Here is a 27,108-nt window from a genome sequence, read left to right as displayed (position 1 = left end):
TAATCCCATAAGCTATCTGCCTTCCACCTTGACTCACACACCTCCTGGGTCCCCAGAGAATGTGATGTGGACTGGACACAGGTGCTGTGAAATTATCTTAGAGGTGACTGTATAGAATGAGACTAACCCTCCAACATCTCCCACCTTTCAGGTTAAGCCCCAAACTTCAGCACTTCCCTTAACATCATCACTTGAAAATTGACGGTAAGAGTTCATGACCACAGATTCACTCTATTTTCCTACTTTAAACCTAATTTTAACGTGAAGTCTTCCTTCCTTAAAAATTTATTTTAAATAGTTAACTTCTGTTCACCTGCAATTCAGATGAAAACATGTCTGCTGGGGCGCCTGGGTGGCTCAGTCGTTAAGCGTCTGTCTTCGGCTCAGGTCATGATCCCAGGGTCCTGGGATCGAGCCCTGCATCGGGCTCCCTGCTCGGCGGGAAGCCTGCTTCTCCCTCTCCCACTCTCCCTGCTTGTGTTCCTTCTCTTTGTCTCTCGGTCAAATAAATAAATAAAATCTTTAAAAAAAAAAGATATTTTCATGACTTCAGGATAGGGAAAGATTCTTTCAAAAAAGACACTAAACATAAAGATTGGTAAGTTTGCCTTTAAGAATTTCTGTCCAACAAAAACACCATGAAGGAATGAAAAGTAATCCAGAGAGGAAGAGGTTATTTACGACAAATATAGCTAAATAATTAGTATCAAGAATACATCCTACAGATCAGTGAGGAAAAGGACAGCTGACACAAACACAATAGAGAGATGAACAAAAGTTTTGAATGGACACTTTTCAAAAGAAGAAATCCAATGACCAGTAAATGAAGATGCTCAAAGCCATTCCTAATTAGGGAAATGCAAAATAAAACTAAAATGAAGGCCTACTATCAAAACATCACACTGGCTAATGTTAATGTCTGGTAATATCAAGTGTTAGTGAACTAGAACTCTCATACATGCTGGAGACGGGATGGTGGGAATATTAAATGTTAAAGATATGCATACCTTATAACCCACCAATTGAACTCCTAGGTAAATACCCAACAGAAATGTTTATGTGCACAAAGATGCTCACTGCAGCATTGCTTATAATTGCCGAAACCTGAAAATATCACAGAAGTGCTTGCCACACTAAAGTGGGATTGACGGAGTGGTACGTTACACAGCAACGAGATGAACAAAAGATACCCACGTGACATGAATTTTATAAGCAATGTTGAGTCAAAGACACCAAACGCATATACAGTAGGGTTCCATTTTTATAAGGCAAAAGTAGGCAAAACAAACTAGCCGTATTATTGCATACATAACTGGTAAGACCATTTTTTTTTAAAGGGGCGGGGGAAGTATTACTCTAAGTCAGGACAGTAGTTAGCTCAGATAGTAGATAAATAAGAGTATCCACAGGGGCCATGGGGAGATTCCAGAGTACTGGCAGTAGCTTTTCCGCATCTGGTTTGTGATTACATTGCTGTTTGCTTTACCTATTAGACTGCACGCCTGCTTTGTGTACTTCTCTGGAGGTTATATTTGACAGAATTTAAAAGAATGAGGGAGAAATTGTATACTAAATATTAATGCTGATTAAATCCATAATTATTAAAATAGTGCAGGAAAAACTACAAGGCCCAGAAACAGGCCCACAGCACAAGATACGTGGGAATTTAATATTCTATTAATGACAGCATTACAAATCAGTGGGGAAATGGTGGTTTATAATATTGACCCAATTGGTCAACTACCTGCAAAAATTTAATCTTACCTTATGCAGCATCCCCAAATAAACTTGAGATGGATTAAAAATTTCCTTTTGAATTAAGTATAAAAGCGAAATTTTTAAAAAGTCCCAGAAGAAAAGAAGGATGAATACATATCCATCCTGGGGCGAGGGAAGGCATGCTCGGGCATAACCGGAAAGGTAGACTCCTAAAGAAAACTTCTACACTGAAACACCACGAACTGTATTAAAAAGAAAATAACACACTAAAACAAGAACATAGGACAAAAGCTGGACATTTTAATTATTAAGAATTTATAGACCAATAAAAACAGCACACTCTCCAAGAAAATTCAGTGAAGATATGAATAAGCAATGCTCAGAAGAATGAACATAAATGGTCAATAAACATGAAAAAATACTCTTCATTAAGCAATCAAAGAAACATAAATTTTAAAAACCATCCTTTCCTGTAATTATTCAGTTTGCAAACACTTCAAATAGCAATTTTCAGTTCTGGGAGTTTGATATTGCTCGGAGGAATATGAAGGGACACAATCTTTGTGGTGAGTGATGTAGATCAAAAATCTCAAAAATTTACCTATACTCCCAACTAGCAATTTCACTTCTATAAAGGTATCTTCTGGAAAGAAATCATTTTTGTACAACGTGATTATCTTTTAAGATGTTAATCACATCGTTGTTTACAGTTTACATTGTAACGATCAAATTGTTAAATAATAAGTTGATTTTAAAAGTTATGGCACACCCATAAAATTGAATATTCTGTAGCTATCTCAAAGGCAAAATATCTATTATGGAAAATGTTTACCATACATAGAGCAGACTGTGAAACAATGTACAGTATGATTGCATTATTGAAAATAGAAACGTATAGAAGAGTATGTAAAGTGCATATACCCAAACCTTAACAGAGGCGCTCTCTGGGTGATCCGACTACAGGGGACTGTGTGTCCATGCATGGGAGCACTTCCACATTACTTGGCTTTCCAGATGTGTATCCTTCTATTCTCTAAAGAATAATTTTATGTTGTGAAATACATTTACTGCTAGTTTTTAAAAGCAGAAATCATATATTTGTTAGCTCAGTATATTTTTACATTTCTGGGGGGAGGGGTGCTGGGGGAAGGGGATGGGAGGGGGACGGAAAGCAGTAGCTGTACCTGGAAGTCCATGCTAGAGAACCGAGCCCTTCCTAGCACTCCTAAGTCTGTTTGCAGGAAAATGTCATATATGAAAGTCTCTTTTAAAGCAAGTTAAACTTAAACACCCGTAAAACATCACCATTAACATTATGAAGTTGCTCTAATTAATATTTTATTCTTCCTTTCAACACTGTTTAAAATCTCCAATATGTTAAACAAAGAATCTCTGATAACAACCATGTAATCCTTTAAAATTACATAAACGTGTATACATACGAGACTGAGATTTCTGTAGCCTATATATGCCTCTTGGGGGGGAAAAAAGGCAATGCATTGACAATTCAACTGTAGCTTAAAAAAAAAAAAAAATTGGTTCTCTTACCAAACTGAACCTGTCACCTCTTAGGGCAATGAACTCAAGTCAGGTCAAGCCTAAGAACAGCTCCTCCCTTCATCTACAGTCACCCTAGACTTTTCCTATACCTCGTGTCACTCCAGGCAAATGTGATCATCCAGAAAGACCATCCACCCTCTAGCACCAACTAAAAGTACTCCTATTCCTAATCAGAAGATAACATTCTTCCTAAGGGAAGACAGAAGGAGGAAACAAACATTTCAGAATTCTCTATTAAGTGTCTTCCTAGGTATTTCACATCCAATACACCTCATTAACCCCATGCAAACATGCATAAAATTCTCTAGACTGCTCCCTCCATTACTTGAAAAAGGAAGGAACTTTATCTTCCTAATTCATTTTAGGTGATGCCTGGGGCAACCAAATATTTCACTGAAAGACATGTAATAAATGTAATAAATGCTATTCCAAAGAGGTAAGAATCAGGAAAAGAGCAGTTACCTGCTTCATTTGGCTTAGAGGAAAAAAATACTGTGCTTACTATGTACTAAAATATCAGACCAACACACAACATACTGCAAAACTTTAATACAATATGGTTAAAACACAATATTCAAATATTAAACTTCTTAAGTACATGAAAGTCATCTTCTGAAAGACAAACTGGGCTATTTTTATAGCTACCTTTGTGTAACTTAAAAAAAATTCCTTCCCTCGACAATGTCTGACACCGATCTTGATACTTGTTTGAAAGTCTGATATAAGATCATGACAACTCAACAGGCAGAGATTTAGGCAATGATTCCATTGCCCATCTTCAGAATTCATCTCCAGAGGACTGATCGTCATCTTCATCCCTCACTTCTCGGTACTTCCTTGAAGTCTCCCCTTCTGGATTATAGCTCTGCATCTTTATGTTCAGTCTTTCAGCTAATTTTTGTGCTGCGAGTTTGGCTTGCATCTCCTTTAAAACAAAAATCAAAGCAAAACGTTACACATTCACATTCTTTTCCCTACCATTTTTTCAATAAGAAGTCATTTAAAGAGAAGTGCAAATAAAGGGGCACACCACTCCCCTCAGTGCTCTCTCTAGCAGCGTGCAAGTCTGAGGCTGTGCCTACCACAGATTGGGGGTGGGGGGGACATTGCTGGTGAGGGCTACTAGCCTGCCACCGTCATGGTCAGACTTCCATTCACAGACAACAGTGCACTGAAATACGCCACCTCTCCGTGGGAAACTGAGGAACCCGCTGAGCGCTATGACAGTTATAAACGTGGACGGATTTTTAAGTATGGGGACACATGCATGTGTACATACACACTCACAGAGCAGTTTCAACTATCAAATGTCAAAAATCATTAATGCTGTGTTGATTCTCTAAAAAAAATCTTCGTTCCTAGATGAAATCACGGCTTTTAGGCTTGAGAGTTACATTTCAACGTCACAATGAAATCAAGAAACCAATACTTTTAAAAAGCCAACTATCCGTCTCCAAATTAAGTTCCCATGAAAATTACTACATGACAGAAAGTCCAAGTAAATTTTAGACACTGGCAATATGCTCATAGACACCCAAGGACAGGACCACTGACTGATGGCAGGTGGCAATGCCCATTTTTAATCTGGCTCTTCGCTTTTCTCATGCTGTTGCCCCTACAACTTGAACGTCTTTGTGTCCTTCCCCTCCGGCCATGATTATTCTGGGTAGGTAGGAATGAAGTGGGAGCTAATACCACTCTGCCAAGGAACCTGGTTTCGAAGGAGTTGAATTCAACCTAGAGATATCTTACGACAGGCACTTAAGATCATGTGACAATTTAAAAACCAAGGGTGTAGTCATAACTAGACAATGAGGAAGAAAAATGGCTTTTAAAAAGAAGTGCCTTGAAAATGCCAATCCATGTGCCAAGGCTGAATAACAGCCTAGTTCTGTCTTGACCGGTGTCTAGTACCTGATTAAAATCTAGCTAAGCAATACTAGGAAGTTAAGCTGCTATTTTCGGGGAGGTTCAAACTACTACTATCTAAGTATATTGGATGCTTTCTTTTCTCCCTCCAGTCTTCACACCTATTTTCTCCCATCTCATTATTCTGTACACAAACTGTCCATATACACGCTTAAGGTTCTATGCAGAACTCCCAGATCTTTGAAGTAAGTGCTATACTAAATTAAGTCACTAAAAGCAGGCGATTCTTCTGTCTTCACAAGGGCCTGCATATCGTGCTTTTAAGCTTAGTGTCCAAATGTCTGTTGGTTAACACCACACTACTCCTCCAATGTTACGCTCTTCCCTGTCCAGCAGGAGACAGAAACCTGGAAACATTTCCCTGATTCTTGGTTAGAGTCTACCACTGAGAACGTCTTGCATGGGGCTTACAAGGTGGAAGAGAGAGAAGCAAGGCTTCTACTAGCCTGACAGCACGGGCTTTAAGAGATTGGGGAATTCTGCAGTGGTCTCCCCACATTTCCTGGCAAAAACCGCTCTGCTGTTGCACGCAGCTATGATCATCGCCAGCTGTGTCCTGCGGATCCAGCAACTTCAAGACTCTCAGAAAACTAGAGGCTCACATCTGAGAGCGAATGGCATGAGCTGACCATTTCTCGAGCACCCTTCTATTAAGTCCCGTCCTCTTTGAACTTCCTGGAGTAAATTCTGACTTAGCAGCATCTAACAGAGACAAGAAACATTTAAAACTCTAAATACCTCATAACTCTGTTTCTGCTGTTTCTGAAGTGCCAAAGATTCTTCTATGGAGAGCAGCTGTGTGGGCATATGGTGAAGTGGCAGAAGCCGGGCTGCTGTAATGTCATCAAGATGCTTCTTATCCCTGAGCCGCCTTTCTTCCGAGGAGACGGGAGACCCTCCTCTCTGCCAATGACCAGATGAATCATTTTGCTGTGAAGGTAATCTGAAGGAGGGAAAAATCTGTTGTATCATCACACTGTTTCTTTTTATAGACACATTTACAACATTCCCACACAGAAGCGGCCTTTAACCTTAGCAGTTAATTCTTCTACAAAGATAATAGTAAGGAGTTTACCAATATTTATATTCATAGATAAAAATCTTTCCTGTTTTTAAACATTTTTACTTCAGAAATGGGGAGTATCTAAACCGGCACCTTTGTGGAGAGTAATAGGACAATCCACTGTTTTAACAAATAGGTAGACCGATAGGCTCTTTGCATTATCCTTCGTTCTTCCAACCTTACACTTGAACTGAAGCCATCTTTCCATCTTTTCATTCAAAGAACATGCACGAAGGGGCCTGCTGTCCAGTAAAGGGAAATAAACTTGTGAACAGCTTCCGTGCAACATAATACCACCCGTGTAACACTACCTAGAGGTGGTATACGTACTATACATACTGGTACCCTGGAACATAAAGAAGGAAACCACTGGTTCTAATGGGAGACAGGGAGGTTGTCAGAAAAGCTTTAAGAGTGAACTTTGAGGAGTCTTAGAATAATAAATGCTCACCATGTAAATGAGGGGAGGAGAGCATCCCAGCTGGGAGTGAGGGGCAACATGGTACAGCACAAAGGAAGTTCAGGGGGTGGGGTGTAGAGGAAAGGCCGCGAGATAAGGCTGGCAAGTAGACCGGGCCCAGTCCTCAGCGAAGAGTTCTATGTAATGGGTTCAAATTTGCATCGTACGAATTTCACTCTAGCAGCAATGGAGAAGATGGGCTAGAGGAGTTAAGACTAGAGTCCAGAACAGGCCAGTTATAGCCCAAGAGAGGGATGAGAGCCTTCACTCTGACAGGAGGATGAAAACAAGAATTAGAGATGAAAGTCAACAAAATGTATTATGTCGGTCTTTATAGCCAGCAGATATGGAGATGAAGCACAAGACACCTTGGAGAAAAAAAAGTGGTGGCACTATGAATTTAGGGAATATGGGAGGAAGTCAGCATGGGAAGAAATAAAGAGTTCTATGCTGTACATGATAAATGTGAGGTGCCACAGAACACCCACACAGCCAGGTTTCATAGGTAACTGGCCATGCAAATCCGAAGCTCTGGAAAGACCTAAGCTAGAGGGAGGTGAGGGGCAGCCACTAGCACCCAGGTACACGGAGCCACAAGGGCATGGAGGAGGCTAAAGGAAGAGCAGAAAAGGAGTCAAAGGCTGCTCACGCACAGAATCCCTCAGGCCACACTCGTCCAGGCCCAGCCTTTCCCGATCTGCTCTAATTGCACAGGAGGATCTGGCTCTCCCCACTGCCACTTCCAGCTAAATGACCACAGTAAAGAACCAGGATCAGTGTATCCTCTGATCGACTAGATGACGCTTCTGGTTTTGTCTTCCTGGAGGCGAGGAAATACGCCTCACTGCACACAAGATGGGGAGATTACTAACTTTGAACATCAAGAGTACAAAGATTACTTTTTATTCCTACCTAAAAATTAGTGTAATATAATCCTGGTTTTTCTATAGAGAAGAAATAAAATATTTTCAATTAAAAAAAAAATGGCAGGGTTAAACTTTAAAGTTTTAAACTTTAAACTTTATAATAATTCTCTGAAAGTTTTAGGCATTTCTAACTAGAGGTTCTTGGCTTTTCAAAGAAAGGCAGTGGTGACTCAACTTTGTATATGATGTCACCTCCTGGTAAATACAGACAGGTAGGCTAAATACGCTGGCTACTCCCTGCTGTGAACATTACATCTGCGTACAAGTAAAGGAAATTCTTTTCTCTTCAAAAAGCTTTTTTTTTTGGAGATCTCAGAAACAAAACTATGACAAGGAACTCAGAAGCAAGGTTAGTTTACCCCTCCTGCCTCAATCTGTTTTTCAGTTTAACCCCTTCTCAGCTCCCTTCCCCCTCAAGTTGTTATGATACAGTTCAAGGTTCTTCCAAGTGTGTAGGCCTTGGGTTTTCATCTAGATCCTGAACTCTTTGAGGAGCAGGATCTTTACTTCTGTGTCACCCCAGCACCAGCTGCTTACCTATAGTGAGCAAATATTCTTCGCTGACAAGTCTATCAGCTTCTAAAGCTGCTGTTCCTTTAGCTTATAGTCTAATCAAAGGGGGAACTGCATACCAAAAAATTGTTGTGGAAAATAGTCATAATAAATTCTCTAACTCTGGGTTTAATATCAAATGTTGGCTAAGCACCCTGAAATTTAATACTCCACCTATTTGAAACCTGTTCAATTATTTGGCTAAAAACTAAAGTACTTGTCAACATGCATCCTCCATTCCAGCCAGGCTGTTTCCACAATATGCTCTTTGCTAACTACAAGTAGGTCCCACACAAAGTCCACTGATCTGAAAGCATCCTTCCAATTTTTTGAGTTTAACAGGTGGTATGTTCCTGTGACAGGCCTGTTTCTGATAATACTTACACATTTGTTTTAAATTTATGTGGTGGGGGCACCGGGTTTTTGGCTCGAATTGCTAGCACTTCCATGAAATGAGGCTTCTTCTGGGCCCCACTACCAAGCCTTGCCACGTTCTCAGCACTCCAGTCCTCTTCTGAGTGCTCTTCACCTGAGTCCACAATTGTGATCCCTTGTAACCTATCAATAAACAGGTTGTCAGAGCCGCTCGAATTATCTTCTGCTTGCCTTGAAACCTGATGCTGAGGGAGACGCTCACTAGCTTCGGAGGAGGAAGGCGCACTGGCCCTGCTGCTGGAAGTTGGGCATATGCTTACGGTGTACTCAACCTCTGGAGCCTCTTCATCGCCTTCCGGAGGAGGCTGTACAAGTCCCCGCTGTTGTGAGGTGGTTTTAGATGACTTGATGCTACTTACAGAGGAAGAGCCACAAACTAGTGATGAAGTATCAAGTATCTGGTCAGAATTCTGGGCCTTTCCTGTGTCCACATCAACAACTGCAACTGCTCTTTGCCTTAGCTTACAGTCTAAACTAACAGGATGAAACAGTCCTCTTTTTCCTCTAACTTCTTCACATTCTGCAATGGCAGCTTTCAGTTTGGCAATAGAGTCTGAGATCTTTTTACCTTTGTCGGGCAATTTGCAAATGAATTTTCTGTTAAATGGGGGAAAAAAGACATGTATCTGTTAGAGCCATGTTTTTAAGACTTAAGATATAAAGACAAAGCATTATCCTCAAAGGGAGAAATATCTATCTTTAAGTCAAAAATCTGATTTCCAACTGCCTCAAAACAGGAATGAAGTAACAGTCATTATCTAAATACCCTAAAAAAACAAGGGGATGCAGGAATAAGGAATACCCCTCATTTGTCTAATTAGAATTTCAGCAAAAGTATCTTAAGCATATAATACTCTATAATATACTCCAAAACTTGCAGTTTTTATTTTTTAATTTTATTTATTTATTTGACAGAGAGATAGCGAGAGCAGGAACACAAGCAGGTGGGAGAGTGAGAAGCAGGCTTCCTGCCGAGCAGGACCCTGGGATCATGACCCGAGCCAAAGGCAGACACCCAACGACTTAGCCACCCAGGCGCCCCAAAATTTGCAGTTTTTAAAGTGTGATGTCCAAGACCTTCCTGGGGAGGGGAAGTAGATGGGTCTGCAAGGTCAAAATTATTTTCATAATAATACTAAGCCATTATTTGCCATTTCCATGCTCATTTTCTTATATGGATACAGCAGAGTCTTCCAGAGGCCACATGATATATCATTGCTCTGATGGCTCATCATGTGTATTCTTGTGTTTTAAAGATCTCTCACCTGTAATTCCTTTTCTTTTTTTTAAGATTTATTTATTTTGAGAAAGGGAGAGAGATGGAGAGCATAAGTAGGAGAGGCAGAGGGAGAGAGATTCCCAAGCAGACTCCCTGCTGAGCGTGGAGCCCAACTTGGGGGCTCCATCTCATGACCCTGAGATCATGACCTTAGTGGAAACCAAGTGTGGAACTCTTAATCTACTGTGCCACCCAGGTGCCCCTCTCACCTGTAATTCCTAACACACCAATAAACATCAGTAGATTTAACATACATAAAACAAGAGCTCCTTGGGATGCTCAGAAGTCTTAACAGTATAAAGGGGTCCTTAGACCAAAAAGTTAATTTGCTGCTATAGATTAAAAACCCATTCTCACAAAGTCAAAGTACTTGTCCCTACTAGAAAGCTCCCAAATGGTCATTTGTCCCTTTTGCTGAATGACTTAAGTTCCTTTCGGATTCTCTGTTCTTTATTCATATAAGAAATGGAGCGAAGATTACACCTCTGGCTCTCTACTCTTTCTTTCGCACTTACATTCCTTCCCACAGTTTCAACATTAACATCCCTCTCCAGTTGAGATTCCTGTATGTTCTCAGCCTTCTCTCTCCGGATCCTCATGACCTTCTCCAACTTTTAAGTACATGTAATTAACTCTTCCCTCAACTTAGCACCCCCTCCCTAAGTAAAATCAACCTCAGAGCTATTCCCCCAATTTTTCTGTTATTAGTGGTTCTCTATGCAAGCTGGAAACTTCAGCCATCTCCTTCAAATACATATCCAAATTATTCCATGCCTGATGTAGTTTTCCCAGTCCCACAACTACCCTTCTACAACCCCCCTGCTGGGAACTTCTCTGAAAATGTCCTCCAGCTGTCTTCTCTCATTCCTTCCACGCTGCTAAATTAAGCTTCTTTCACTTTCATTATATTGTTCCCCTGATAAAGTCTTTAAGTCTGCCAGCTGAATGAGGCAAACTTTTTGTCTAATATACCACTCTATGTCCCATTCTTTCCCTTTCCTACAGGTCCCGTAAAAACAGGATCTAGAAATGAAATTGACAAAGATGTTTTGGGCACGACATGGGCGGCAAGGGGGGCGGGGGTACACAGGGATTTAGGATACAGACCCTCCCTTTAGGGAACCGTCTCAGTAGCCGGGTAATTAAAACCAACAAGGAGCTAAGGGAACAGCTGAAACTCTTAAGCAGCCTTTCAGCACGCTAACCATCTCCACCCGCGCGCGGTACGTGCCAAACCAGGACGCGGTCCGCTTTGCGACTGGAGGCCGTCCACTCGCCGGCGGGACTGGAACGGATCTGACTGAGGCAAGGTCACCTTCCAGGGAAGGGAACCCGATGTGGGGGAGGGGAAGGAACTCGTCCCAGGGAGACCGAACCGAAGAAGCCTGGCGGTGACTCGGCGGGACCCAAGCTTACTCGTTGCGCAAAAGTCTCTCCTGGCGCTTCAACATCTCCCGCAGCTCCGCCAAACTCCGCCGCCCCAAGTCCTCGGGAACTTGGGGCTCGAAGCCGCGGGCCAGCGAGGACATTCTGCGGGGGCTGAGGCTGGCGAGGCGGCGGGCACTCGGCTTCCTCGGCAGCCCCCGCTGCTAGCGCCGGATCCGCTGCCGGCGTGGACTCCGAGGCACGAGCGGGAGCCGCCATTTTCCCGGAAGAACAGGTCTTCTTCGAGCCGAATCGAGCTTTATTCAAACACCGGAAACAGACACAGGCAAGGAGAAGGGAGCGCCGGGAGGAGAGGGAAGGGGCGGAACTTACGGGCCGGGGCGTCCGGCCGCGACTGGGCGCGCGTTGGATGCCGAGTGTCTTCTGTCGGTTCGTCAGCTCTTCAGGTTTATTCAGAAAGTGTTTGCTAGCGCCACTGTGACCCCGACAGATATCCGCGACTCCTGCCGTTATGGAGTTTACCGAGGGGTGGAGGGAGGCAGACATTAATCAGGTAATGATGAAACAGTGTAATAGTAAGATCGGTATGGGCACCAGGGCAAGTGCCTCTGAGAAGTGAACTGTAAGTCGAAGCTGAGTGATGAATTGGTTAGCCATTGGTGAAGTTGGGGGAATGTGCCGGACGGGGCTCGAGAGGCCTTGGTCTGTGGTGCTGCCTCGTAGCCCAAGGCTTAATGACGTCCTCAAAGTTGGAGGGATCCTTAGGGACTGTCAGCATTTCTTAATGGGACTCTGTGGCATTTGGAGCAGGACTTCTCTTAATTTGTGGCACTGCCTCAGGCATTGCAAGACCTTTGGTGTCTGGCTTGCGCCCGCTAGTTCTATGGCATTCCCAACTCGGAACAATCCAGAACGCCTTTACCTCCCCCTCCGCCCCCCACCCTCGGCCTGCCAGTCCACACACCTTTCCAAAGGCCCGCAAGAGATGATGGTGGGAGGTGCTGGACAAGCCAGCTGAGAACCTCTCCTTCCTCATTTCCTATTTTGCCTGTAGAAAAACAGAGGCACAAAATCAATTAAGTATTCCCAGGGCACAAAACTTAGTGATAGCGCCAGATTTCACTCAAATGCCCAGCTACTCTTTCTACCACACCAATTTGAAAATCTCATTCTTCGCTTTATGCCTATTTCCAAATGTTTAAAATTGTTGAAAAGGTTTTTTTCAGGCTGTTAAGAATAGTACAGCAGTGTCTTAAGCATCCCGAACAGCTCTTACCTTCTCTTTACAGTTCAGCTGCCAGAGCTGTGTCCCAAAGGAAAGAATAGGAAGCATACAAGAGTCACAACAGATATCAGTTGGGAGGTTTGGACACCCCCATAACCAACACCACCTCCCTATTCTTTGATACGGAAAATTTTAATTTTCTCAATCCTATGTAGAGTGCTATAAGAAACAGCAGTTCCCTCCCAGTTAGAAGCTCTAGATAAAATCTGAAACTACTCCAGGTGAAGCCATTTCTGTATCCTCCCAATCTAGTCCATTCTGATCAGATTAACTAAAGTATCAAAATTCTCAGTGTAAGCCCTGCTTTCAAAGACATCAAGAACCGGCTCCAGCCTGCTAAATAAGAGCTATTTTAGTAAGGCCTTTGAGTCAGGTAGTTGTCCCTAGCAAGCTCCCCCAAAGCCTCCCTCATCCTGTTCCTAGGCGACAGCTGGAGGCCTTTATTCACCCCACAGTAGTGAACCCCTTCTTTTGGTCCTGGGCCACAGGTGTCCTCGAGGCAAGGATGCCTTTCTCTCAGGACTCAGAATTTTGCCCCCTACTGTTTTCCTTTTGTGGAAAGCTGTCCTTTCTCCCTTTTCCCTTCTCCCTTAGCCCATTATAAATCTAAATTCAAGCCTCATCTTCTCCCTGAGCCTTCCTAGATTATTCCAACCCCATTTGCTCGCTCTTTTGAGCATAACTATACCTTTTAGAGCTCAAACCTCAGTATATGAAGCATATTATGCTTCTCCAATTGTGTCATGCATGGTGATTTCTTTTTCCTTTCTAACAAAGTTGGGAAGTCAGGGAATTCTGTCAGGGAGTTATGTTTGTACTTTTCTCTCTCCAAATGCATACGGCAGGTATTAATTAATGGAATCTCCCTCTCTTAATTTTTCTCACAGCCTTTCTCTCATGTTCCTCTTCGTCTTAATGAAATGTCCCTTTTGTATATGTAAATCCTAAGAGTTTTATGTTAAGTATCAACCATAGTGATTGTGAAGATATTTTCAGTGGTGTGGGATAGAATCTTTTATACAACATAGCTTTGGACTTCAAGGTGTCCTCATACAAATCTGAATTTTTTAACAACACCCATACACAAACTGACTAGCTTTGTCACTAACCAAGAGGTTTGGCAAGTGAGGAAACATCACCTTGAAACCTAAAACCAGGCTGTTTGTACTTCAGAATGAAAGGAGGCAAAGTATTCTTTTATAATCCATCAAACAAACAAAGGAACGATAAGTTTTAGCACACAGATTTTAACAGCAGTGTCTGGGGGGAAGTGATGTAAAATGGAGAACTTTAACAGAAACAGTGAATGCCGTAGGTTTTAACTATCTCCAGCCAGAACCAGGCAAATACTTGAGAAGAAACGTAGCCCACAAACCACAGGCAGCTAATCTCTGCTGAAGAATTCCAATTGCATATCAAGAGCCCATCTGTTAAAAATTGAAGCTAGACAAGCATTTTTAGTTTTTGTTTTGGGGTTTCAGTGCCCTTTAAAAAAGTGTAAATCACTTTTCCAATGATACTTGGACTAATCTCAAGAGTATTAATTATCCTCAGAGTAAGCTAATGAATTTGACTGTTAGCAAGAAAAATTCAAAATGAAGAATTAAAGGAGAGGACAATTTCATGTGAAGTGCTGCCAGGATGACTTAGCCATCCCATTGCCACCAAGCTGTTAAAGGTGTCGTTTGAATGCAATTGAAAAGGACAAGAACAGGGGGCACCTGGGTGGCTCAGTCGGTTAAACATCGGACTTTTTGATTTCAGCTCAGGTCATGACCTCAGGGTCCTGTGCTCAAGCCCCGCATGGGGCTCTGTGCTGGGGCAGTGGGGGGGAGGGGAGGAGTGTGGAGCCTGCTTAAGATTCTCTCTCCCTCTCCCTCTGGTCCTTCCCCCACCCTACCCCCATTCGCATGCACGTGTGCTCTCTCAAAAAAGGACAAAACCAAAAAAACCTGGGAAAGATTTCCATTTGTCCTTAGAGTTGAAGATAAAAATTAGAAATCAGTTGTAAAATTGGTAGCATTGATCCTCAGAATCTCCAGGCTGCTCTTCTCTGTTTTCTCCCACTGGTTGTCAGGCCACAAAACTGGCCGTGGTATGCCTGAGGTCCTCCAGAGTGGCAGCAAAACTATTTCCCATCCCACATATTCTTCTTACTATGTGAATTTAACTCTCCTCCTCTCAAGAAATGGATACTAGACTATGACTAGAGCAAAAGTGATTTTTCCAGTCTTCGTAGTAAAAGGTGATGCAGCTTCTGCCTAATTTTCTTGGGGTACCTACTGTGGGAACCCAGCCAGCAAGCCAGCTATGCAGAAACCTGAGTTTGTGTGGGTGTTTGGTGTTTTGTCAGCCTAAACTGGGGACTCAGCCAAAAGTTCGCATTAACCTCGAGATATGTGAGTGAACAAACCTTTGAATGATTCTAGCCCCCGACTGGAACAGCCTTCTAGGCTCCCAAACTGAGGCCTTGACCTACGGAATTCGGGGGCATAATAAAATGGTTATTGTTTTATACCTTTAAGGTTAGGGTGGTTTGTTGAATAGCAGCAGTAACAGGAGCATTAATCAAGATTAATTCCTCCAGCTGTGATCTGCATCCCATCTCTTTTTGCCTCCTTGGAGAGCTCATTCATTTGTTCATTCAACAAATAATTATTTATCGTGTGTATGACTCTATTCAAGACTTTGGAGATATAATGGTGAGTGAGACAGAGAAGCCTCCTGCCATGCTGAAACTTACATTCTATTAGATGGTACTAAGTGTCACATAGAGAATTAATATAGCTGGAGTGTTAAGGAGTGATTGGGAGGCTACCTTGATTGAGGTGATTGAGGGGTGGCTGAGGTTGGTTTTTCTGAGAAGGCAATTATAAAGCTTATAAAGCTGAGACCTGAATGATAAGAATTAGCCATGGGAAAGTCTGACAGGAAAGCATCCCAAGTAGAGGGAAGAACAAATGCTAAGGTACTAAAAGGAGAGGGAGCTCAGCATATCCAAATAACAGACAAACAAAAGGCCAGGGCCAGATCTTGCAGGGCTTAGACCAGGATACGGAGTTTGAATTTTGCTCCGAGAGAAATGGGAAGCCATCTGTTGTAGGCAGCCTCTAGGATGGGCTCCCAATGGTCCTGCCCTATTGTAATCCCTTCCCATTAAATGTGGAATGGACTTATTGACTTCTAACAAATAGTAAAAATTTACATGGTAAAAAGTAATACAAATGGTGAAAGTGACAGGGTGTCACTTCTGAGGTTAAGTAGTAAAAAATTTGAACACATTTCACCGAAGGTGTACAAATTAAAAATAAGAACGTGAAAGGTGAGCAGTGTTATTAGCCATTAAGAAAATCCAAATTAGAAACACAGTCAGAGAGCCAGGGTGGCTCAGTAGGTTAAGTGTCTGCCTTCTGCTCAGGTCATGATCCTGGGGTTCTAGGATCAAGCCCCCCCAAATCGGGCTCCCTGCTTAGCGGGGAGCATGCTTCTCCCTCTCTCTCTGCTGCTCCCCCACACTTGTGCTCTCTCCCTCTTTCTCTCAAAATTTTAAAAACAAAAATACAATGAGATAACTATAACACAATTATCAGAACGTCTGAAATGAGAAAGACTGACCATACCAAGTGTTGGAAAGGATGTGGGACAACTGGAACTTACTCTGCTAATGGGAACGTAAAATAATACAACCGCTTTGGAAAACAACTGGGTAGGTCCTGAAAACCTGCCACATAACCCAACCATTCCTCTGCTAGGTATTTACCCAAGAGAAACAAAAGCCTGTGTCTATCTGAAGACCTGTACATAAATGTTGATAGCAGCTTTATTTGTAATAGTCTGAAAACTGGAAACAACCCATCCATCAGTAGGTGAATAAACAAATTCTAGTATGTCCATACAATTGAATACTGTCCTACATGCAACAACTTCAGTGAATCTCAGTTATACTGAGTGAAGCCAGGAAGAGTCCACACTGTAGAATTCCATTTACATAAAAGTCTGAAAGATGCAAACTAATCTTTAGTGACTGGAAGTAGATCAGTGATTGCCTAATGATGTGGGGTGACAGGCAGAGGCTACAGGGAAGGATTATGAAGGGGCAGGAGAAAGCTTTTGGGGGTGATGGCTGTGTTCATTATCTTGATTGTAGCAATGGTTATGTGAGTGTATTCATTTGATAAGTCACACCTTATCCCAAGGTAAACTTAAAATGTCTGGTACATGGCAGCTCTGTTATACCCCCAATGAAGCTGTTAAAAGTACTCCTCTGTCTTCCACCCTCTTCTCTGTTTTCATGGGTGAGCTGCCTAAAAAACTTGTCTGCACCCTCTGACTCCATCTTCTGCATTCCCACCAGTGCCATGAACCCTCTCGTGCAGGGGGGTCAAACCCAAGAAGCAGGTTTTAGTCTCTCTCTTCCTTGCTGCCTCTGACCTGTTGACCCCTTCCTCCTTCTTACAACTCTCCTAACATAAATTCCATGCTACCAATTTCTCCAGGATTTTCAGCTCTAGCGGTTTTTGCTCTTGGGCCAGAACTAGAGCCAGTGTTAGGACCTTACTACCTGGAAGTTCCAAAGGTTCCTCAGGTTCAGCTCGTCCGAAGCTGAACTTATGTTCCCTCCCCCCAGTGGCATCACCATCCACCTAGTTGCCCAAGCCAGAAACTAAGTATTCATACCCAGCTATTTTTCTCAATCCAACAGTCTAAATACCGTCTTCTCTGGACCCTGTCCCTCTTTCCACTGCTTCAACACCTCCCCACACACCCAGCATTGACTCCATTGCCTCTGTCCAAGTCCTTGAGCGAACTGCTCTAACAATTCCTAAAAGGTCTCCCTATCCTGGCCTAATCTGTCCTTTTCCTTCTAACTGCAGTTGGATAGCCTTCTTCCTTAAAAAAATCTAATTTTGCTTCCTTCACTTGGAATACCGATGAGGGAAATACCAATATCAATGTAGCAAAAACTGGAAGTGTTCAGTTCCACACTTGTTGGGCCTCTCAGCTCACGGAGATGGTCCTGCCACCGTGTTGGGATCACTGGAGGGTCTAGATGGGGAGCACCACAGGGGCACACACAAGCATGCCCAGTCTCTGCCTAGAATTGACAGTGGTGTGTGGTCCCAATGGCGGTGGTAGGTGATGAAAGCATAAATGAAAAATGTAGCCCAGCTCCAGTTAAATAGCAGGAACTTGGGCAGCAGAATGATGGTTAGTGGGAGGTTAGTCCCTCAAGAAAATGTAAAGGAGAGGACAGGCAGATATTTGAACCAGACAAAGTCACTGGGAACAATGATCACCGAAAAACCTGTGATGATTAATTTTATGTGTCAGTTGCCTAGGTTATGGTGCTCAGATATTTGGACAAACATTCTAGATGTTTCTGCAAAGGTGTTTTTTGGCTGAGATTAACGTTCAAATCAGTGGACTTTGAGTAAAGCAAATTGCCCCCCATAATGTGTGCGGGCCTCATCCAATCAGTTGAAGCCCTTAGTAGAATGAAGACTGACCTCCCCTGAGCAAGAAGGAATTCTGCCAGCAGACAACCTTCAGACTTGAACTGCATTAGTGGTTTTTCTCTGGCTCTCCAGCCTGCTGCCTACCTGCAGAGATAGTCATGTGAGCCAAATCTCTTTTTCTGAGATTCATTTTAAGGAATTGGCTCCCATGATTATCTACACACACGTGCCACTGCATCTGTCTCTCTGACGAACTCTGACTGGTATGGAGCCCAATAGCATCAATCTGTTAGGAAAACCAAGGGTCCATCATGACATCAGGGGGAGAGGGCTGACTGAGGAGAGGGAAAGCTGACCTTTGCTGTGCCCCCTGCTATGTGCTGGGTATGTGAGGAAGACATGGGAAACGAGTCATAAAGAAGCTTGAAGCAAATTTCTTTCGTGGTTTTTTTTTTTTTTTCAAGCATTCATTTGGGAATGGAACATGCTGAACTTTCAAACAAACCATAGCAGCCATAGCTAATGAAAAATTAAAGAATGGTAAACCTTAGACTTCATTGAATAATAATGGCTGACATCTGTGTACCATTTACCAAACCTGCTCCTCCAGTCAGTCCCCACACTGCTTTCGCGGATGAGCAGAGCAGTGGAGACTAGCCCCACTTTACAGAGGGAGACCCGAATGCTAGGACCTCCTGCCACTTGTCCGGTAGCCTTATCTGTCTGTGCCTCAGCACAGAGCTTCGCAAAGAACTGGCAGGAGCCTGGCCAGTTAGGGGAGAGAAATAAAGAAGGCAACAGGGAAGTGGAATCAGGCATGAGAAAAGCAGAGTGAAGAAAGGAAAGGAACGGGTAAAGAGGGAGACAGAACAGTGGAAGGGGCAGTGTAGGGATAAAGTTCCTCTGCACAGAAATCAGAAACCGAAAGCTTCATCAGAAGCCTTATGCTGAGAAATTCCCAGATAAATTCTTCATTTCCCTTCCAACTCTAAAATTCTATACTACAAAATGTCACATTTCCCCTCTTTGTATTTTACTGTGATCCCACTGCAACAAAAGGTTTTCCTCAGCTACTCAGGGGCTTAGGCTGTAAAGTGCATGTACTCCACACTAAAAGTAAATTCTTGCATTAGTTATCCAAACTGTTTGAAATGAGGAACCAAATTTCCAACTCATATCTCCCTCTTTATCAGCAAATAGTAATTTAAAGCCATTTACCGGGGCTGTGGTTCCTGGGTAACAGACTGTGGCCTATTAAAATTAATCCTGACAGAAGATCCTTGCTGCTTTCTCCAAGCACATTCAGACCATTGGTTTATGAACAGGATGAACAGACGGGCCATCCCAGAGGGCTTGAGGGAGGAAGCACGTTAAAATGGACGCCTGCATCTTTGTTTGCTCAGCTGCTTGGAAAAACTAAGACTGAGGGAAATGGGATTAATCAAGGGGGCAGTTGCCCATGGAAAAAAAAATAGGAAGACTCTGGTGAGAAAATCCCAGCCAAATAAGGTTCAAGTTGAAGGGAAAGAATTCTTTTCTCTTTAGACTTTCACATGGTTGAGTGTTATTTGGTGACAAATCTCCCATTTCTGGCCACCAGTGTTTTATGATTTTTGTGATAGTGTGGGAAGAGATATTTTAGGGGAAAAATAATTAAATGTTTGATTCTCAAAAATTTCATGTAATTTTACCTTTAACAAATTTAATGAAGATTATTGGTTAGATAGTGATTAATTGTGATTGAATAACATCTTTCTGTGATTTTTTCATATGAAAAAATTCACAAACCAGAAAAAAATATTCTTGTAAGATCACGTTCTTGTAAGTGGTACAGACTATATAGACATTGTAGCTGAGGCCCCTCCTCTCAGTTTGGGAGAAAGAATCTTGTTAGAATCAAGATAGACTCTTGATTTAAAATATCTTCCCCCTCCCCTTGACTTATTTCACTTCCCTTTGACACTGACTGAAATTCCAGCAATAAGATTACTAGGTTAACAAGGATCTTCCTTTGAGACCATTGATATTTCTAAAAGGGTTGTGGCCTATCAGCCATTTACACATGAGTATGAATTGGTTCCAAACGGCTATCTGACAAAAGGCTAGCTGAGGTGATAACCTACACTAAAAGAGTGGAATTTGATAGGAGGGCAAGGGAGGAAATTGAGAGAATTTTGAGCAATCGGAGAGGAAGAGTAGACCATAGAGAGTATTGCAACAGGGTTTACATAGCAGGAAGACCCCAGAGGACCGCCTATCCAGGATTTGGAAAATATGGAGAGCAGGCAAAAGGAGAATGTCAAAACCAAACTTCGCTTGGAATTTGTTCAGATTCCGTGCTGGAGGGCAGACCTCCTATACATACATGGACCTTGTCAAAGATCTTTCATTAAACTTGGGAGTACGCTGTGTACCAAAAGATGGCTATAAAGTAAGGTCATTAAAAAATACACTCAGATATGTTTACACTTGTGCTCAAGGAAAGATAGTTTGCACATGTATTTATCAGAAAATAGAAAAGGAGAGTAACGGAGGTAATTTGCAAAGTCATGAAAGGGTGAGATGGTATAATTTCCTTTCAAGTGTTACGGGGCAGGGAGTTCAGAGTTGTGCATTTCGTGGAGGGAAAGAAGAACCAAAACTCTACTACAATGTCAGCACACCATATATCTCACTCTTTGGAGTCTGATGTCTATCAGAAGCTATGAAATAAAGACCCTGGTGGCCGGCAGGAGGATGGCATCAGAGAAAGCTGACTGTGCCTCTCCTCTCACGAGACCTGACCAGAATCAAGTGTCTGGTCACCTTTAATGTTCTGTCTTGCACGAAAAAGAACACAGCTCTGAAAAGCTTCAGCTAGGGGAGGTGGGGGGAGGGGGAGGCGCAAGGGACACCCATGGAATATATAGTTGGGAGTATTCAGAAAAAGAAAAAGTCCTTGATTTTCTTCCTAAAAATTTGGAGGAGAAAACCGTTAAACCTAGTATATAGGACAGTGAAGGTGATACAGATCCAAGAACCGAAGGGGTGGTTGTCAATCCCCAACTGTGTTTTTGTGGGGAGAGGGTTTATGTACCACTGACTTTGTGGCCAGTCCATTAATTTCTCTGGGTCTCCGTTTTCTCCTGTTTTATAAATGAGGGTATTGAACCAGACAAACTCCAAGATGCCTTTCAACGCTTAAATTATATGATTCTAGGATGATTAATGTTATGATACATTCTTTGGCAACATCTGCATCTATTTAAGCTCATAAATGTTGAGAAGAAATATTTGGTATGCAGTAAACCAGGAAGCAGGTAGCTCCCTTTAAATAAATACTCATCCAACAGTGATGATGTTTCAGGTTTTATCAACCCTTGCTGTACTCCCATACTTGCTCATATCTTCTGGAACTGGATAGTGTCTTCCATCACCTAGAATTCTTGAGCTTAATTTAATTTTTGTATCTAATGGATGACGGCTCTGAGTAATTTAAGATTGTTTATAAAGTTTAAAAAAAAACCCTGGAGTTGTCAAAATAGAAGACAAGCAAACTATAATGAATGATGTGAGAGGAACATCATTTCAAGCAGACAAGAGAAAAGGGTGCTTTGAAGGAATAAGTATTTTTTTTTTATAATGCATAGGAAAAAAACTATTAGATAAGGTAAATAAAGGGTTGCAAATTGTGGGTCTGTGGCCACATCCAATCTACAAATGGATTTTTTTGGCAAGACCGAGTTTCTCAAAATCATGAATTTGAGTGACTTTAAGATGGGCATGTACTTATCATCTACGTGAACATTCCCCCAAGCAGCCTACACCAGACCTTTGCACCTCTGTGCAGACCCTGGGCCACCAGGGCATTTGACTTTGGGTGTGTCATGCAAGTATAAATGAAAAATTTTGCCCAACATTTTTCTTTTCTGAGAGGCTACAATTAATCCCACAGAAACTTCTACGTCATTAGTACAAGATATATACTTGTTATAGTAAAGTGTTCTTTACCTCCAAATGTCAGTTTTCCTAAGGTCTTCTATGTTTTACAAATCCAACAAATGGGGCGCCTGGGTGGCTCGGTCAGTTAAGCATCCAACTCTTGATTCCGGCTCAGCTCATGATCTCAGGGTCCTGGGATCAAGCCCCACGTGGGGCTCTGCACTCAGTGGAGAATCTGCTGGAGATTCTCTCCGTCTGCCCCTCCTGAGTACTCTCTCTCTCAAATCAAATAAATAAAATTTTTAAACAAAACAAGAATCCCCACAAATGATTCTCTGATAATTTATAGCATTAATGTCCCCCTAGATTATAAATTTCATTGAGATTACAGGTTTTTCTTTTTTTTTTTCTCTAGAATTCAGTGTAAAAGGTAAATTTTAACTCAAAAAGACTCAGCCTTTTCTGGGAGGAAACCAGTTGCCTTGTTTTATAGTCAGACTAATAAGTGCTATAGTTAAAGGTTATAATTCTGTTATTTTGAACATTTCCTAAAGAATTATTTGTACGGGGACGCCTGGGTGGCTCAGTTGGTTAAGCGACTGCCTTTGGCTCAGGTCATGATCCTGGAGTCCCAGGATCGAGTCCCACATCGGGCTCCCTGCTGAGCAGGGAGTCTGCTTCTCCCTCTGACCCTCCCCTCTCTCATGTGCACGCTCTCTCACTCATTCTCTCTCTCAAATAAATAAAATCTTAAAAAAAAAAAAATTATTTGTACGCATCTCAGTCATTTTTTACAAAGCTTGATATAACATTTTTCTCTATTAAACATTTTAAACAGTCAAAGAAAATGATAAATCTTTATGATCACCATGGAAACATCAGCATCTTTATGACTATATTTTCTATTTTCAATTCCATTTTGGGGATTTGGGGACCAAAAAAGGTTAACTTGAGACAGTCCTAAATTCCTTCCCCAGCCCCCCAAAAATGTTTAAATAAATTCGTGGGTACCATAAAGATATTTTATTTTAGGGTTGGGCCACAAAGTGACCAGTTAAGTTTTTTCAGGCTGAATGTGTTTTGTTTAGGAGGTGGCAAGTTAAGAGGAAAGCAGAGAATTAAAATATTTGCAAGATGTCATTAATCTCCAGCAAGAGCCTACAGTTGTTTTTTTTCCCCCCTCTTCATTTCAGAACTATTCCAGCTTTCTGTTATTTGGCTCAGAAAAGTCTTAAATCTGTAACAAGAGAGTAACTTCCTGTTCTCAAGAGTATGGCTGCCAAAGAAAATATTTACAAGAAAAGTTCCAGGGCCAAAAAATTGCCTACTAATTATTTCTTAACCCCCTCCCACCCCTAATTCAGGAAGGTGAATGCTGTAAATGCTATACGTTAAAACTCGAAAGTATGTGTTGAAAAATTAAGAGAAAACCCCTAAGAACTGTTTGCTATTTATTTATATTTTATTGCATTCAAATTACATGAGTTTTATGGCCCTTGGGCACAAATTAATGTTTCTTAGAATATTTTGTTCGGAATTCCACAAAGATTATACTATACCTTTATCAAAATACATTATGGAAATTTTTACCTGGTACCTTCCCAACTGAAGAAGGGAGAAACAGCCCCACCATTCAGGATCTGACCTAGTACTACCAGCTAGGCCGTGATATTGCTCCAAGTTGGCCTGACACTCAGCAGTGAGGTTTTTTGGTTTTTGTGGGGTTTTTTTAAGATTTACTTACTTGAGAGAGAGAATGCAAGTGGGGGTTGGGGCAGACGGAGAAGGGGAGAGAGAATCTTAAGCAGGCTCCCTGCTGAGCAGGGAACCCAATTGCGGTGCTCAATGTGGGGCTCAATCCCAGGACCCATGAGATCAAGACCTGAGCCATAACCAAGAGTCGGCTGCTCAACCGACTGAGCCACCCAGGCTTCCCATTTAGCGGTGAAGTCTTGGTGTTCTCCTTGGTGATCTATTCATTCAGTGCAATGCCAATCAAAGTCCCAGAGCCTTTGGATAGAAATGGACAGACTGTAAAACTTATGGAAATACAAGGGATCTAGAAGAGTCAAAACAACTTTGAAAAGGAAGAACAAAGTCAGCCTATGCCACGTGATTTCAAGGCTTATTAGAATAAGATGGGCAAATAGATCAATATAACAAAGTAATGAGTACAGAAATAGACCAATGCAAATATGGCCAATTGATTTTGACAATGGTACCAAAGCGAATCAGGGGAAAATGGGTAGTCTTTTCAACAAATGGTGCTAAAACAATTTATACTCTACACCATGTATTAATAATCTAATCCTGTCCAACAAATTACCCCAAAATTTAGCGGCAAGTCTCCCTCTGGTCTTTTTGCCTCTGGCCTCTCTTCCCGGAAACACATCTCCAGTCTCCCTTTGGGGCTTTCCCTTCTCTGACAAATTCAAATGGGTTATTCTCAAATTCACGTATGAGGAAAAGGAGACTACAGTTTATTTAATCTGTTTATCCAGGAACATTTTTTTCCCTATTTCCCCCTGCACAGTCCCACTAATATTCACTGAGTCTCTAGTCTGTGTCCAATAAGAGGAAATCTTAGATCTGTAAATATTCGTGATGCAACACCTAATTCCCAATAATTAAAGTAATAATGGCAAGTATCAACTGTTGGCATGTCTCTGGTGCAGTGCTGGAAAATTTTTCCATTCTCTCTCACGTGATCTGCACAGCCAACCTATGAGGGGGATGTAATTCCATTTCTAGGCAAAACTGCTTATGGGAGCACTGAGTTTGAAGTGGCCTGACCAAACGGGTATTGTGACTTAGTGGTAGACTTGAGACCGACTCCAGGCTTCCCACCTGTGTTCTGGAAGCAGGCCTGCGTGGTTTCAGACAATTTTCATCTCTCTCTGAGTTTCAGTTTCCTTGTCCACAAAATGGCACTAGTAACCTCTTTTACACAGAATGAGTGGTTGCAAAGATTTAGTGGATATATGCTGGGCCTACCTCAGTAACTCTTGGTCTCCTGTATTTCCCCAGCCATGGCTCTTTCTGGAAGACTTTCCATTTGTAGATTTCTTCATGATTATCGAGGTGTGGAAATGAGTCCCCTCCTTTATGGGAAATTGCCCCCAAGGAGCTCACATCTCGGGAGAGACAGGAAATGGACATCATGATCAGTCACTAGGTGTAAGAAGACAAGAGAAGTCTCGGAAAAAAGTCCCCCTGGGATTCAGAGACAGTAAAGCTCAGGAGGAAACTGACTCTCCGGGAACAATTTTGGAGAGGCAAGCGTCTCGAGGTGCACATCCCTGTCTCCCCCGCGTTGGGCAGGCAGCACCTGTAATGCTTTGGTTGTACAGAACTGGGCTTCCAAGTCTTGATATCAAGAGTGCTGTGGTCTAATGTGGCCTGAGCCAAGACAGGAAGGAATCCTGCCCTTCCTGTCACATGCCCCCCACCCCACCCCTTGCCCTTGGGGGACCACCTTGGAGCTCCTGGAGCAGGAAGATAGCATTTGTTGGGGAGGAAGAGGGTTCCCAGGGTAGACTCACCACCAGCTCAGGGGCCAGCCTTGGTTGGTGCACCCTCTAGTGGGAGGAGGGCACGTCATCATCACTCAACTCCAAGCACTTCCCAAATGTCCCTCTTGCCCCGCCCTGAAGCCTGCCCTCCAGGGCAGGTCCCACCCAGACTCAGACTCAGACTCAGTCGCATGGCCTGAATTTTTCCTGCCTCCATGGCTGGCTCTTGCCTCTGACTAAGCAGCAGGCCTTCTCTGATTCCAGGATCTTAGGAGAAAGCCCACTCCTTCGAAGCCCAGGCCTGTTTCCTGTTTGCTGCCCATGCTCTCTCTGGGCCCTGGGGACGCCTACAGGCCTGCAGCTCACACCTGCACAGTCCCTCAGCTCAGGGATCCGAAGGCAATATCCTGAGGAACTTTGTTCACTGCCTGTTTGGGGGACAGGTCTGCCTAAAACAAGCAACTTTATACACTCCTTCATTTCTCATTCCCAGTGTTGGCAAAGGGGTCAGGAAACCTCATTCTCATCCTGTTGTAAGAATTTACATGGACACAAATGGCAACAGGCCCAGCTGGACCATATGCACCAAAAAACTTGAAGTTTGCATGATTTTTGACCCGACCCAGTGATTCCTCTTGTAGGGATTTATCCTGAGAAAGTAATTAGGCAAGTGTACAAAGGTGTATGTATAAGATGATTCATCAGAGGACTGCTTAAGAAAAGTAAAGACAACTTCGCAAATTCCAACATGAGTGGGTAGGGCGAGTAAATCATAGTACATCAATAATACGGAATCCAGTTAACTGTAAGAAACAGTGGCATAGATCTGTATATCCATATCTGTATAGAATGATCATAATATAGTAAGTGAAAAGAGGTTACAAAGTCTGTAATGAGAGTAGCACTTATTAAGTGCCTACTGTGTGCCACGCACTATTTTAGAACTTAATGGGTATTAAGTCATTTCATCTTCCCACCAACTCCAGTTAGGAAAGAACTATCACGGATCCCATCTAATAGGGGCTTGAAGAGGTTCTATAACTTGCCCAAAGCACACACTAGTGACTGAGCTCAGTCTCCAGAGCCCACGTTCCTAAATACCACGATTCTGCTTCTCAGTAGTGCCATATGTGTTTTAAAAACAAAACAAAATAGTGTGTGTGTGTTTTAAGAAAGCCAAGAAGGACTGAAATGAAAATTTTGATAGAGGCATTATTATAGGATGTTATTTTTTATTTATTTTTTTAAAGATTTTTTTTTTAATTTATTTGATTTGACAGAGAGAGATACACAGCAAGAGAGAGACCACAAGCAGGGGGAGTAGGAGAGGGAGAAGCAGGCTTCCCGCAGAGCAGGGAGCCCGATGTGGGGCTCGATCCCAGGACTCTGGGATCATGACCTGAGCCGAAGGCAGACGCTTAACGACTGAGCCACCCAGGCACCACCTAGGATGTTATTTTTTTTATTTAGGACAAAAGCTCGCATACAAAGATGTTTTACACACACACACACACACACACACACACACACACACACACACACACACACCCCAATCTTATGGTTTATAAATGCTTCTGTGGACTGTACTGACCAAAAAATCCCGGGGCCCTGACTTTGACACTCCC

General features: G+C 42.5%; 1 protein-coding gene and 1 long non-coding RNA gene across 3 annotated transcripts in view; one reads left to right on the top strand and one right to left on the bottom strand.

Moving 5' to 3' along the window:
- Positions 1-1,999: 1,999 nt before the first annotated feature.
- POLR2M (RNA polymerase II subunit M) lies at positions 2,000-11,594 on the bottom strand. Its single transcript, XM_006744120.3, has 4 exons — positions 11,340-11,594; positions 8,594-9,241; positions 5,947-6,151; positions 2,000-4,204 (listed from the first exon to the last, which is right to left on the bottom strand). The coding sequence occupies exons 1-4, from the start codon at positions 11,450-11,452 to the stop codon at positions 4,058-4,060; spliced, it is 1,113 nt and encodes a 370-aa protein (XP_006744183.1). The 5' UTR covers positions 11,453-11,594; the 3' UTR covers positions 2,000-4,057.
- An 82-nt stretch (positions 11,595-11,676) lies between these two features.
- LOC145723523 (uncharacterized) overlaps positions 11,677-27,108 on the top strand; it is a 33,460-nt gene continuing 18,028 nt past the window's right edge. For both annotated transcript variants that reach the window (XR_014148638.1, XR_014148637.1), the window contains exon 1: positions 11,677-11,862. This is a non-coding gene — a long non-coding RNA (uncharacterized LOC145723523). The remainder of the gene's footprint in view (positions 11,863-27,108) is intronic.

The sequence above is a fragment of the Leptonychotes weddellii genome, chromosome 9, assembly GCF_054177405.1.
Source record: "Leptonychotes weddellii isolate Sample4059 chromosome 9, ASM5417740v2, whole genome shotgun sequence".
NCBI lineage: Eukaryota > Metazoa > Chordata > Mammalia > Carnivora > Phocidae > Leptonychotes > Leptonychotes weddellii.
Note: the sequence above shows the minus strand (reverse complement) of the source record. Positions and strands in the feature narration are given on the sequence as shown.

What these genes read in the sequence shown, in the direction of transcription:
- POLR2M (XM_006744120.3), bottom strand. Translation starts at nt 11,452, where the DNA reads ATGTCCTCGCTGGCCCGCGGCTTCGAGCCCCAAGTTCCCGAGGACTTG. An exon ending in GAGAGACTTTTGCGCAACGA is followed by an intron (nt 9,242 to 11,339) that starts GTAAGCTTGGGT and finishes CCCATTTAACAG; the next exon opens with AAAATTCATTTGCAAATTGC. An exon ending in AGCAGAAACAGAGTTATGAG is followed by an intron (nt 4,205 to 5,946) that starts GTATTTAGAGTT and finishes TTTGTTTTAAAG; the next exon opens with GAGATGCAAGCCAAACTCGC.